General features: G+C 40.1%; 1 protein-coding gene across 2 annotated transcripts in view; it reads left to right on the top strand.

Moving 5' to 3' along the window:
* Positions 1-14,189, top strand: part of PHAF1 (phagosome assembly factor 1) — a 36,775-nt gene that overhangs the window by 20,135 nt on the left and 2,451 nt on the right. For both annotated transcript variants that reach the window (XM_065662192.1, XM_065662191.1), the window contains exons 8-16: positions 955-1,052; positions 2,701-2,813; positions 4,785-4,918; positions 5,562-5,645; positions 6,342-6,424; positions 7,205-7,248; positions 10,575-10,618; positions 11,980-12,038; positions 13,538-13,610. In XM_065662192.1, the coding sequence (XP_065518264.1) occupies positions 955-1,052; positions 2,701-2,813; positions 4,785-4,918; positions 5,562-5,645; positions 6,342-6,424; positions 7,205-7,248; positions 10,575-10,618; positions 11,980-12,038; positions 13,538-13,610 (732 nt within the window). The remainder of the gene's footprint in view (positions 1-954; positions 1,053-2,700; positions 2,814-4,784; positions 4,919-5,561; positions 5,646-6,341; positions 6,425-7,204; positions 7,249-10,574; positions 10,619-11,979; positions 12,039-13,537; positions 13,611-14,189) is intronic.

Below are 14,189 nucleotides of genomic sequence, written 5' to 3'. Positions count from 1 at the left end.
TGTTAAAATATAATCTTAAGCCTGACCACTTTAGAAAGCTGTGTTTGAGTTTTGCTGTGGGCAAGTTCAGAAAGAGTTTTGAAATCGGGGCATGTCTAGGTTTGCCAAATAGTGCAGATTCCTTTCCAAACACCTAAGGCAGTGAAAGTCATTGCTCTAGGTTATTTTTTTTTTTCTTTTTCTAAGAATAACATTTTGTGTTTACTTTGTGATGTCCTGCTAAAGTAGACCAGGATAATAGTTTGAATATTGGGCATCTTGGTTTTGTTCACTGTGTCACAAAACTTACTTCACTGCACAGGACAGAAAATTATGTTGATGGTCTTGAAGAAGGTCCTGTCATCTTCAGAGTTGAAGGAAATAAGTTCTTAATATACTAGAAGAATAAATCTGATTTCCTCAGCACACTTTTGATTTAATGAGAGCACTCAAAATCCCAATCAAAACAGTACATGGAAGAATGTGATGGTAAGGAGAGCAGAAAATCTATTTAATGAATGAGCCTCTGTTCATCAGATAAACGCATTTTACAAATCAGCAGAGATGTTAAAAGGCAAAAATTAATGCAGTGGGCGACAAAAAAGAAGTTTTACCTCTAAGACAGCCAATTTCTGAGAACTTAAATACAGTGTATCAGTGCAAATACCCTTATAGCCAGTGAAGAGAGCAAGCAAACTTGAATTAAGGCTGCGTGCCATGGCTGATTGTCAGACTAGTGCCATCTTTTGGTGGATAAATATACTGAGTGTTCCACCCCAGCGGCAGAATCCAGGAGTGGTGTAATGTGAAGGAACACCATTGAGAAGGGGTTTTGTTGTTGGTTTTTCCCTCTTGTTCTTTGGCTAGAGACTTATCTAAATTGCTAAGCATATGCTGTATTTATAATGTAATTAATAACTTTGAGCTCAAGAGTCTACTGTGTCACGTAACAAGAATGTTTTTGTATGTCCACAGCCTAACTTTGCCCATGGTCTGGCCTCTCTGCAAATTCCACATGGTGCGACTGTGAAACGCATGTACATCTACAGTGGAAACAGTCTGCAGGATACCAAGTAGGTACAGCTGGTTGTGCCATTTTGATCAGTTAGAATACGCTTTTTCTTCCTCATTTATTGAGGGTTTTGCAAATGTTAAATGCAGTCATACGCTTTTTTTAGTTCAGTTTTGGTCTCCCATGAATTTGACAGTGTGCAGAATGCTTTTAGATACTAACCTTTTTTGAATTTCCATAGGCATCGTCTCCAGACGTTATAACCAAACGTTGATTTATGTTGCTATAAAATCATCTTGGCTCTGCTGTCGTAGGTTATTCATTGACCTGAGAATGAATTCATTAAGTAAAGGAGGAAATTAGTGAATCTAGTACGAGTTGTGGTTAGGCTATTCTTACTCTAGGTTGCGTTTGCATGCTAATGGCCTCTCCCTAGACAAATCAAACTTCGTGTAGGCGGTCAGTAATTTTGTAGTGTGTTGGCATTATTTATGTCATGGCAGAGTCCTGCTGAGGGTCTTAAACTCTCTTGCTGTACAGAAATAATGAAATGTGTATTTTCAGTCATAAGCCATATGCATAATCTGCCATAGATTAAATATCTTTGCAGTTACCTGACTGAATTTACTGCTCTGAGGAAACTGATTTTCATGCATTATTACTAATGGAATAGTTATATATTAATATGGTTAATGTTTTCTATTGTGTTGTATTCTGTTGTCTTTTAATTTTTGCTCTTTCTAAAAATGTTGCTCCTGGGGTTCCCTACTCAATGGAAAGGATTTCTGTAAATTCTTCCTTTCAGCTTATAAATACCCAGACTGGTAAGGTAGTAGCTTTTGCAGGGACAGTTGTGTTTTAATGACAGGAGTAGATTAACACATGATTGGGCTACTGTTCAGAAGGGGGGGAACCTTGTTTCTGCAGATGTTGTCTCCTAGTTAGAAATAAGTGCACTTTGGGAAAATAATGTTGTCTCTGCCTGTCTGTAGCATGGTGGGTTCAGCAAGAGCACTAATTGTCGTATGGGGCTTGGAAGTATATGTGTGCGTGAGAGCTCAAAACCTGACTTGTCATTCACACAGAGGAGAAATTCACATAAGTGAAACTTGTAGGGCATATACAAACTAATATACAAAATAGAATCCCTTCCACTGAAAATATCTTACTTGGGTCTGTTATTAATTTTTCAAATATTATTTTAATTGAATTAAGGTGTAACTTTCCCAGTAAAGTAGCACAATTAAATGTAGTGTACCTGCACAAGCTGGTTGCATGTTCTGGGCTATGGAGTACCTCCCCGAGAACATCACAGGGAAGGCTCTTCTCCTCTATTTGAGTGATATGCCTAGTTCAAGGAGGAGGTATCCTTAGAAGCTATGTAACTTCCATTTTCCCAAGGAGAAATCTGAGATGACACATCCTCATAGGCGGCCTAGATGCAGTTTCTTTAATTCCCAGAATCTTTGAAACCTGCTGTTAGTTTCATTACCAGTAGAGGTCCTGCATGTGAGTGGCGTCTCGTTCCCCTTCCTTTTTCCCCAGATTTTCTGATCCTTGTGTTTGATACCACTTTCAGTCTTCAGCCTGAGCTAAATGCAGCTTTGTCAAAATTAATGTGCTCTGTTCCAGGGAACTGATACCAGCTTGTTAGTAGGAAATTTGAAGATTAAGTGAATTCTATGTACATTTTATATGATTGCTTTCAGGGCTCCCTTGATGCCTCTCAGCTGTTTCCTTGGTAACGTGTATGCTGAGAATGTCGATGTTCTGAGAGATGGAACTGGACCCTCAGGTTTACGGCTTCGCCTCCTCACTGCAGGTATTGGTTACACTCAGAATATGAAATTGGTTGCTTTTCTCAGGAAAAGAGGGCTAAACTTGTATAAATTATTTGTGATGATATTACAAGCCATTTCTAAATGTTCTCTGTACCTTATTTTGATACATTGAAACAAAATATTTTGAACTAGTGAAACAAAACTCAATGAAACTCCTGTGAGGGTGAATCTGCCTGCTGCTATGTTTCCCTTGCCCTGGAGAAATCACAGAGGACCATAGCCCTGTCCTCAATAGTTCCAAGTCCTTAGAGTCTTTTTGCAGAAAAGGAATTTGTCTCCAGGTGTATGTGTAGAATAAAACAGATGCAATCACATTACTGGAAAAACCATGAGAAATCAATAAACCTTAGGTACATGTGCAGTTTCTGAGGTTCCAGTGAGCTCTGTGGTGTTGTTATTTTTGTGATTAATTCTGGAAGGCTTTTAAAAATACCAACAAGAGACTGCATCAATGCTGCAGCCCTAGACTGCACATTCAATTCTGTTTTCATTTGTTGTGAGAGACAGCAGTGGAAGTGATAGAAGCTGATGAGTGCCTTCTCCTTGTGTATGCTTTCAGAGGTGGGGGGTGCTCAGAAATTAGGGAAAGATACAGTGACCTCAAGGGAGTCATGTTCAGTTACCAGAGCTTGAGACTTGACAATGTTTTCAAGAAAAAAATGAGATGTCTTTACTAATTTTCATTAGCAGGCTCAGCTTTTGACCTGTTCTGGCTATAGCTGTATGTATAATGAGGAAACACTTGGGATATTCTTGCAATGTGCAAAAGTTAAAAAGGAGAAGATTTAATGTAAAGAATAAAAAATTATTAATTACAAGGGAGCAGATGCTTTCAAGTTACTTTGTTTCTGTCTTTACAGAGGAAGATAATGGAGAGCTGCCTAGGACAGGGAACATATATCCTCATGTACTAGGGGAGAAGTTAGCTATAACATCATACTAATATAAATGATTTTGAGAAATTGGACATTTCTAAGGTAGAGTGTCAAGTTCAGTTAATATATATGCAGCTCAAAGGAAATGTCAATAAAATAACTACTAAAATATATCACTAATGTTCAGACTAAATCTTGCAGAGGAGTAGTCCGCACACATCTTGCTGAAGTTGCAGAAACTGCTTTGTAAAATGTTATATGCCTGTTCAAGCACAAGTTTCTCTGCAAGTATATTAATTTTTAGCATCTCTTCTGAAAGAAATCAAGGATGATTTAATCGGATTTTTCTGATTTATCTTACTAGATAACTAGCTACATAAATAGTGCATAGTGTGGAAAGCTAAGTGTGTGTTTAGACCCTATCCTTTATTTTGCAGTAACTGTTGCATAGCTGTGCGTGTATTCTTGTAAGATGCTGCATTCTTGAAAGCAAATGGGATTACAAACTGTAAGATGCTTCCGTTTCTGGTAAAATAATTCAGGAATGTAATGGCTACTCAGTAAGATCCCTTTACAACATTGTTTGCATAGGAACACACTTGCAATTGATTCAATAAGCTATGTGAATCCTGAGTAAAGGATGTATGTTTTCCAGTACAGTTAATGTGGATGAGGAATTTCACTTCATAGGTTTACTTAGCTGGAGATAGATCTCTAGCTGCTGAAGTAGAGTATTTTAGGGATAGAAATAATTCCTGGAACTTACTGCAAATAACCAGCTGATCAAATTGAGATGGGCTAGGAAAAAGGGCGATGTTCGTGTGAATGGCAAGGAAGGGAAGATAGCACTGCTAAAGCTGGAGTTTAAGATGGGGATCTGTCCAACACTCAAGACATCATTTTGGTAAGAAGTGTTTAACCTGATGAAAAACAAAAGGTTAAATGTAGCTTGGTACTGTTTCTGAAGAACACAGCTGTTTTGGCTTGTGAATAGAGGAATACTGAACTTTTGGAATTGACTTGTTGCTGGTTTTCTGATCAGGAAGGATGAATTTTGAGTTGTTTTCCATTCCTCAGGCTGTGGCCCGGGTGTTTTAGCCGATGCAAAGATGCGGGTATTTGAGCGTTGTGTGTATTTCGGCGATTCATGCCAGGACGTGCTGAGCACCTTGGGGTCTCCCCACAAAGTCTTCTACAAGTCTGAAGATAAGGTGAGGGGAGTCATTCAGGTGCAGGACTTTATCTCTCTTCAGCCATGTCTCAGGTTAATTGCAGGGCCTGTGTTTTGCAAGGCCAGTGAAATTAAACTGCCATGCAGTACAAATGAGTGGTTCACTTGATGTATGATAGAAAAGGCTGAACAGTTATATAACTTGTTTATTTAAAAGCCTTCTAAAGCTAATTTAATGCAAATCTATTTAAATTAAAAAACAAACCCAAACCCTAACCAAACCACCCCCCCACCAAAAAAAAAAAAAAAATTAAATTTGAGCACTTTTGAATCCATCCGAACCTTACCAAGTGTGTACTGTTTAATTTTTGAATTATGTTTTATGTAACATCTTCAGCATATAATTTGTTCCTTTCCTAATGTTTATACATTATATATATGTTATAAGTTGAATAACTCTTTTACTTCAGATAGAGAGAAAAGCTCGTGTCATTGTGCCACTGCAAGCAGCTCATGATGTCTCATGAAGCACAATATCTTATGTATTAGAACAAGGGCTTCAAATGAGATTGTGGTGTTTAGTCTGGCTGTAGGGATGTTGTTAATGTTGTTAATAGCTTTGTAAGAGCTATTAAATATGTATGAGAGGTATTAAATACATCTGAAAAACGTGTTTCTTGCAGATGAAAATCCATTCACCCTCACCCCATAAGCAGGTCCCATCAAAGTGCAATGACTACTTCTTCAATTATTTCACACTTGGACTGGTGAGTGGGAAGCTTCCCTATGCACATTCATATAAAGTTTTGATTTGGTTACATGACAATCTTTTTAGAAGGCCAAAGGCTGTGGGAAATGAGAGACTGCAGTGTCTTGATTGCTGCCTTAGAAATCTCTGCATATGAAAAATAATATTGCCTTTTCTCTAGCACTTGCAAATTCAAACAGTAACGTTTTCTCTCCTCCACCGGTGGATGGAGGTCTCCTTGTTTGCGTTTTGCATTCTTAGGTTTTTTCCCTCTGCCATGCCTAATGCATAGATACATTAGTTGTTTCTGAAACACTTGCCTCTGTCCCATGGAACTGAGAATATCCATGAATAGCCCAGAACACCCATGTGGAAATTAGCCAAGCTGTGGGTGCAGTTCAACCTTCATGTCCTTAGGTTTTGCTTTAGTCCATGTTACCTTGAAGAATATACAGAACAAGACCTCCCTAGGAAATATGCCAACATTAGCAAATGAAACTGCAGTTGTAATTGAGTGCGGGAGGAGATGTATATTTATTTTAATTTACCAGTAGTTTTGTTTTCAAATACTACTTTTCATAGTGCATTCAGTTCCAATAAGATAGACACATGCCACTGCATACAGGTACTATGGTAACTAATCTCAGGTTCATTTGGGAAAAGCCACCTTCTTCTGTCCAGATTGTTTCATGTATGTTTGTTTATTCTTCAACAGGATATTCTCTTTGATGCAAACACTCACAAAGTGAAGAAATTTGTCCTGCATACAAATTATCCTGGTCATTACAACTTCAACATGTGAGTGTAAAGAATTGATCTCTTAAAGAGTATTTTTAAAACACCCAAAAAAGAAATTTTATGTTCCCTTTATAGAATTGCAGTATTTTTTCCCAAGTGTCTTTGGTATCTGGTAACTGTTGGAGGTTCCAGCCATCATTAGCACTTTTTATTCTATTTTTGATTTTATTTTTACTTTTAAGTGCCTTTATATTCTCAAATGTGTCTCAAAACAGTAAATGAGGTAAGGTAGTTCTTGGTTCAGGTGTAACATGCAAACTCTCTTGCTGGAGGCAAGCTTTGAATGAGGATGAGTGTCCATTTACTGGTAGGTAAGCTGCTGGTTTTTGCTGACATTATTTCAGTTAGTCATTTAAAAAAAATTAATTTCTCTCATGCTTCAAAACATACTTTCAATACTTTTTAAATATAAACTCTTCAGAGGAGGAATATGAGTTAAAAAAAAATAAATTATTGTCTCTCTGATTTAAGCAGTTAGTGACAGAAATATATAGTACTGTTTCTAAGCTGAGTATTCTCTATCTGTTCTGTCTAAAAGCATAGTAATTTGTGCTGAAGGAACTTTTGTATCCTTTAGAAAATTTTAGGATGTTCCCAGGCTGGTGCCTTTTTTGATATAAAAAATGGAAATGAGAATTTTTAGCATTGAGACTTTCTCATTTTCATTTTATTCTTCATGTGACTTTTGTGCATTAAACTGGTTAAGAGCTCCAAGTCTGTGCTTTGCAGTTTATGTTGGGTTTTCTGGTTTCTAATAGCTTGACAATTTGCACTTTCCAGTTACCATCGCTGTGAATTCAAGATTCCACTAGTAATTAAGCGAGGTGAGTAGTTCATCTGTTGTCCTGCTTCAGGGGGCATGTGCCACAACATGCTCAAAGGGGAGGTATGACCAGTTTTCATTTCTAATGCATCCTTCATTATCAGAGGATGCTAACAGTGCAAGTCATTGAGACGGAGAAGAAATTTTAGGGTTAGGTTTATATTTAAGTGGAAAAGATAACTTCAGGTTAGCATTTCTCTGATTTTACTTACAGCACCTTGTTTACTTACTTGGATTATCCGAATATTTAGCTGCAACATCACTAACTTTCTGTAATGCTGCCACTCTGCTAAAATCACTTACCTTGTACCTGGAGTCTCAGAATCTGTAGGGCAGTGTTAATCTGAGCTGGTCTGTCCAATCCACAGGTGAACTCTCTAATGCTGAGCTTGCTCTTGAAAAGCTTATTCATGATAGTGAATATAAACTGGTTTAGCTGGGAATGAAAACAAACATCCAAAATATGTTGGCTCTGTGTGCTATGGACAGAGTATGTTTTCAGTTGAAAATCTCTACTTGAAAAAGTGCATATATAACAGTACTGTTGATTCCACAAGATACTAAGGTGTGTACAGCTGTCTGCACGTAAGTGATCTGAACAAAGCATGAGGAGCCTTGTTTGAAGATTGTAGTGATCAAGGTAGACTTCTTTCCTTGTAAGAATTATTGCATGCGCCCTCAGCAAATTTGCCGATGACACCAAGCTGTGTGGTCTGGCTAATATGCTGGAGGGAAGGGATGCCATCCAGAGGGACCTTGACACGCTTGTGAGGTGGGCTGATGCCAGCCTTATGAAGTTCAACCATGACAAGTGCAAGGTCCTACACCTGGGTCGGAGCAATCCCAGGCACAGCTACAGATTGGGCAAAGAAGAGATTCAGAGTAGCCCTGCGGAGAAGGACTTGGGGGTGCTGGTCGATGAGAAAATGAGCATGGGCTGGCAGTGTGCGCTCGCAGCCCAGAAAGCCAACCGTATCCTGGGCTGCATCAAAAGGAGCGTGACCAGCAGGTCGAAAGAGGTGATCCTGCCCCTCTGCTCTGCTCTTGTGAGACCTCACCTGGAGTATTGTGTCCAGTTCTGGTGTCCTCAACATAAAAAGGATGTGGAACTGCTGGAACAAGTCCAGAGGAGGGCCACAAGGATGATCAGGGGACTGGAGCACCTCCCGTATGAAGATAGGCTGAGGAAGTTGGGGCTTTTCAGCCTGGAGAAGAGAAGGTTGCGTGGAGACCTCATAGCAGCCTTCCAGTACCTGAAGGGGGCCTATAGGGATGCTGGGAAGAGACTCTTCATCAGGGACTGTAGTGACAGGACAAGGGGTAAGGGGTTAAAACTTAAACAGGGGAAGTTTAGATTGGATCTAAGGAGGAAATTCTTTCCTGTTAGGGTGGTGAGACACTGGAATCGGTTGCCCAGGGAGGTTGTGAGTGCTCCATCCCTGGCAGTGTTCAAGGCCAGGTTGGATGAAGCCTTGGGTGGGATGGTTTAGTGTGAGGTGTCCCTGTCCATGGCAGGGGGGTTGGAACTAGATGATCTTGAGGTCCTTTCCAACCCTAACTATTCTATGATTCTGTGATTCTATAATTAGCAGGTGTACTGGGAAAGTGAGTATTTTGATTATCCAGGGAACACTGGATGCTGGGTAGGTTTTGGCCAGGGATGGTCTTCTCATTCTGACTGGTATTCACTGAAAGCACTTCCCTGTGTAAAGTGCAATTTTCCTGTGGCTGCCAATAGCAATTTGAGCATATAGAGGAAAGAAACCTGGAAAAACAATGTCTCTATGTACAAGCTTATGTGTAAGTTGATTTGTACTTCAGCCAAGAGAATAAACATGAAAGTTCTGGCTTTTTACATTTTTTTCCCTTAGGTCGTTGTGCAGCACTTCAAAGGTGTTAATTTCTACCTTTTTTTTAATTCACCTCAAGTAATACCATGAATCTCTTCTGAATGTGTCTGGTTTGGGGTTGGGTTTTGTTTTCTGGTTTTGTTGTTTTGTTTTTTTTTTAACTCGCCTTTCTGATCTCAACCTTATGTTCAGGACATGTAGCAGGTTATAAACAGAAGAACCCATTTTATTCCTTGTGGTGGGAGTGCCTGATGCAGCTTTATTAACTCCCTGCTGTGTAGTTCAGCACAAGGTGTTTTCGCTGATTCCAGGCCTGCCAGTGCCTGAGTCCCCAGCTGTCAGTTTTAGCCAGCTTCCATTCCAGATGCAGTGGGGTGTTTGGTCTTGATAAACGGCTGTGCTAGGCATGTTAACTTAGTACAAAGAGATGTAGTTTTCAGTCCCTAGCACTCCTTTCTATTTTTTTGCACTGTATTTCCCTGCACTATGGCAGGCTAGGGAGAGAATGGGTTGAGAGCAGCCCTGAGGAGAAGGACTTGGGGGTGTTGGGTGATGAGACGCTCCCCATGACCCAGCTTCAGTGTGTCCTTGAGCCCAGAATCCCCCCGCATGCTGGGCTGCACCACCAAAGCATGAGCAGGAGGTCAGTGGAGGGGATTCTCCCCCTCTGCTCCTCTCTGGGAGACCCCCAGTGCAGTCCTGGGTCCAGCTCTGGGGCAACAGCACAAGAGGGACGTGGAGTTGTTGGAACAAATCCAGAGGATGCCATGGAGATGTTGCAAGGGCTGGAGCACATCTCCTATGGAGACAGGCTGAGAGAGCTGGGCTTGTCCAGCCTGGAGAAGAGAAGGCTCTGGAGAGACCCTAGAACAGCTTCCAGTTCCTAAAAGGGCTACAAGAAACCTGGAGAGGGCTTTGGACAAGGGCTTGTAGGGACAGGAAAAGGGGGAATAGCTTTAACCTGACAGAGTGGAGATTGAGATTAGATATTAGGCAGAAGTTCTTCCCTGTGAGGGTGCTGAGGCCCTGGCACAGGGTGCCCAGAGAAGCTGTGGCTGCCCCATCCCTGGCAGCGTTCAAGCCCAACTTGGATGGGATTTGGAGCAACCTGGTCTAGTGGAAGGTGTACCTGCCTGTGGCAGGGGGTTGGAACTGGATGAGCTTTGAGGTCCCTTCCAACCCAAACCATTCTGTGATGTTTTCTTTTACGATGGCGTTCTTCTCTGTAAGATTACAGCTTAAACATATGAAGTATTAGAACTTGGAGCTTGCTTATAAATAGGCAGTTTGTATAATCACCTTAACCAGCATTTAATGAATGTTGTTGACAGTTGCGATTGCTAGTAAATGCTGGTTAATTTCAGTATATGAACTGATCTGATGCTTGTATGTCTTCTGCTATCTGAACTAATCTCCCAAAATAAAGGATTATACATGAGACTGGTCTATAAAGAGTTTTTTTGTTTTTCTTTCATAGACAGTGCTGATTCACAGACAGAAGTATGTACAACATACAGCAAGGTAAGTTTGTGCAGAACTGCTTTCCTTCTTAAACCATCTACATGATCTATGCTAAATTTAAAATGCATTTTAGAGAATAGTAACAGTTGTATCATGTTTTAAAATAGAAAAGTTGAAGGCCAAAAGTTAATGTATATTTTGTAGTTTAAACATTTTGTTAAGGATTGAAGGCGTTTGTAATAGCATACTTCAGGTAAACCGAACAACTGCATTGTTGGATGCTTTGCATTGTAAGCTAGCTGTAGGTATAAATAAAACAGTAAAATAAATCATATGGGAAAGCAGTAGCAGTGCTGGCTAAATGTTGACTGGAAAAGGTATTTCTAAACAGAATTTTTACAGAGCTTTTCTATTTAATGTAGTTCTTGAAGACATGTATTATTTAACAAGATAGTCCAGTGCCCTTCCACTTTCTTCTGAAGGGTGCCAATAATGGGATATTTCTCAGGCAGCAGCAGGCGTTACAGAAATGTCACTGCAGGTGTGACACCTCCTGAGGACAGTGGAATCCTTGAAGACTGTTCAATTTACCACCTAAATTAACATCCCCAATTGGCAATTGCTGCTGCATCTTTGAGAGCTGTGTCAAATAGAAGAACTTCTCAAAAACTGTGTTAGGCAGTCTCTACAGTTAACATTCAGCCAGGGTCAGTGCTGCTTTCCTGGCTCCTGGGGCACCAAATTGAAGGCTTTCCTTAGGGAATTTTCGACCCCATACTGGGAAGAAAAAATTGGGAGTCAGCAACCTGGAAGCTGCCATTCTTTGCTTTTCAATTTGAATTGCTTTGAAAAGCTTTAGTGCTTTGACTTACTTCGGTCTTGTGTGTGGAACTGCAGCTTTTTATTAAGTCTGATTAGAGTCATGAAAACTGCATATTAAATAGTGCAGCCTTCCTCTTCTTTTCCAAACTTGTCACTTAAATCAAGGGAAGATGTTCAGAAGATGTAGCAGCAATCCTATTTTTTCCTCTGCGAAAGTATATAAGAGGATATTTTCTTGAAGTTTCCCACAGCTGCTTTGTTCTCTGAGATGTCCCTGAAATGCTACAAGACTTTTCAGCTACGTTTTACCTGTAAGACTCATAGGTTTTTGTTTTTGTTTTTTTTTTTATTAATAATTCTAATTTAAAGCTGTTTTGAGATAAAAACAAGAATAAATCCTGAGAGGATTTCCTAGCCCTACCTAGTAGTGGATAGTTTCCACTACTGAGTGGGGCTCCAGTCTCAAAATACATGTGTAAATGAAACCTCTGTGTTATTTGGCAAATGAGCATGCCATGGACAAACATGTATGACACTTTTCCTGGATCAAAAGAGTTCATGTGCCTCATTTTAACATAAAGTCTTTCATGTATTTACAGTGGGACAGTATTCAGGATCTTCTGGGGCACCCTGTAGAGAAGCCAGTGGTACTTCACAGGTAAAGATCTTTATTTTGCTTGGCAGGGGTTGAACTGGTAACAGAGGATGAGTTTAGGCAGAAGAAGAGTGTTTATTGCACTAGTTATTTTGCACTGATTTGCTGTTAAAAGTTACAGTTTTTTTGGCTGCTAACAAGAATAGCTAGCTGTTCTCATTGGAAATAGTGACATGCAGAATGAAAACATTTCCAGCATTCCTTCAACTGTAAAATCTAGAGAAGAGCTCAGCAGCATATAAAGCAGTCTCTCTCTTCTTGTTTAATAAATAGATTTATTTTTTTTACACTAGTCACATGTATTTCAACAATGTGACATCCTGCAGCAGTGTGTAGTATATATGAGAACAGTCTGTCTGATGAAGCTTTGCTTCTATGAACATACATGGCTGTTCTACAGTTCTTTTGGCCGGACTGAAGATGGAATAGTCCTTACATTTCCTGTGTTTCTACAGAGATTGAGCTGGGTCTTTGGTTAAATAGGCATTATCTGTTTCTACGATATGAAACTATGATTTATCTCAGGACAAGTGTAAGTCATGGGTACTGTGAAAATACTGCAGCTATTTCAGATACACCAAACAAGGTATTTTCAAAAGGCTTGCGTATGATTTTGAGGTTTGGGGTTTTATTTCCCCCTTTTTTCTGCTAAATCATTGTGCCCTTTCTTCTCCTTTATTCCTGTTTTATCCAGTAAGATCATTAAAGCAGAAGCCACGTGAAGTACAGCTGAGATGAAATAGTGATTACCTAGAACTTTTGTATTTTTCATCTGTGGTGTAGAAAGTAGTTCAGTCAGTTTGCTTTACTGAGCACATCTCAGATGTCTCAGGCATGCAATCTGAGGAACTGGCCAGTTATAAAAAAGGCCAAAAGATAAGTATTTCCTATAGGGCTTTGTTGGCTATAAACTAAAATCCATTGCAGTCAGCGGAAGTCTGCCATTGTCATCTATATATGTATATGTGTGTGTGTCAAGAAGTATCAGAAATAACTGAAGGGCAAGTGATGAAAAACACTGTTTAATAAAATTTGGGTTATTCTATTTCAGCATCTTACAGGGTAATTTAACATGATAAAACCAGTGGATTAGTAGACAACATATAGGGAATACATATGGTAAAGGCTAAGGCAAAGTAGATTTGAGACTGGCAAAGGACAAAAGTAACTTATAGGAAGTTACATGGTGCTTCCCTCTTCCTATGGACCTGTTTATTTTCAGGGTTCTTCCTGTTCAAGTTAAATGAAAGAGAGTTTTCCTGTGGAGGTCGTTAGTAACTTGTTGATTACTTCTGGCTCTGTGACGTGAAGCAGAGGTATCCACTGGCTCACTTGGGAGTCTAGCAGTGGTGTTGCGGAATGTGGATTTATTTTCTTTTGATAAAAGCCACGATAAAGATGGTGTGATTTATGTTGTATCACTGTGTGGTTATTCATCCCTAAAGAGTTCCTGATCCTCATACATTAATCTTTATATTCCCCCCCCCCTCTTTTCTGTTCAGGTCATCATCTCCGAACAACACTAATCCATTTGGGTCAACTTTTTGCTTTGGACTGCAACGAATGATCTTTGAGGTTAGGAGAAAAACTTTCATACTTGCCTAAGCAAGTGTCCTGGGTTCAGTAGTAGCAGTCATTTTTCTCATTCTTAGTAGCTGGTGCAGTGCTGTGGTATTGACTTTCAGCCTGGGAACAGCGCTGATAACACCAATGGTTTTAGTTGTTGCTAAGTAATGTTTAGTCTAACCAAGGACTTCCGGAGTCTCATGCTCTGCCAGGGAGGAGGGGAAGCTGGGAGAAAGCAAGAGACAGGACACCTGACTCAAACTAGCTAAAGAGGTATTCCGTACCACAGCACGTCATGCCCAGTGTACAAACTGGGGGCAGTTACCTGGAAGGGTTAGATCATTGCTCAGGTCTGGCTGGGTATCAGTTGGCGGGCGGTGAGCGGTTGTATTCTCTTCTCTTGCTATTTCCCTTACCGTTATTATTGGTGGTAGCAGCAGTGGTTTGTGTTATACCTTAGTTACTGGGCTGCTCTTATCTCAGCCCATGGGACTTACATTCTTTCGATTCTCCTCAGCATCCCTCCATGAGCTGGGGAGGGAGAAAGTAGGGGAGTGGCTGTGTGGTTCTGAGTTACAGGCTGGGCTT

This window comes from Lathamus discolor, chromosome Z, assembly GCF_037157495.1.
Source record: "Lathamus discolor isolate bLatDis1 chromosome Z, bLatDis1.hap1, whole genome shotgun sequence".
Taxonomy (NCBI): domain Eukaryota; kingdom Metazoa; phylum Chordata; class Aves; order Psittaciformes; family Psittacidae; genus Lathamus; species Lathamus discolor.
The sequence above is the reverse complement of the archived record's forward strand: the minus strand, read 5'-3'. Positions and strand labels throughout refer to the sequence as shown.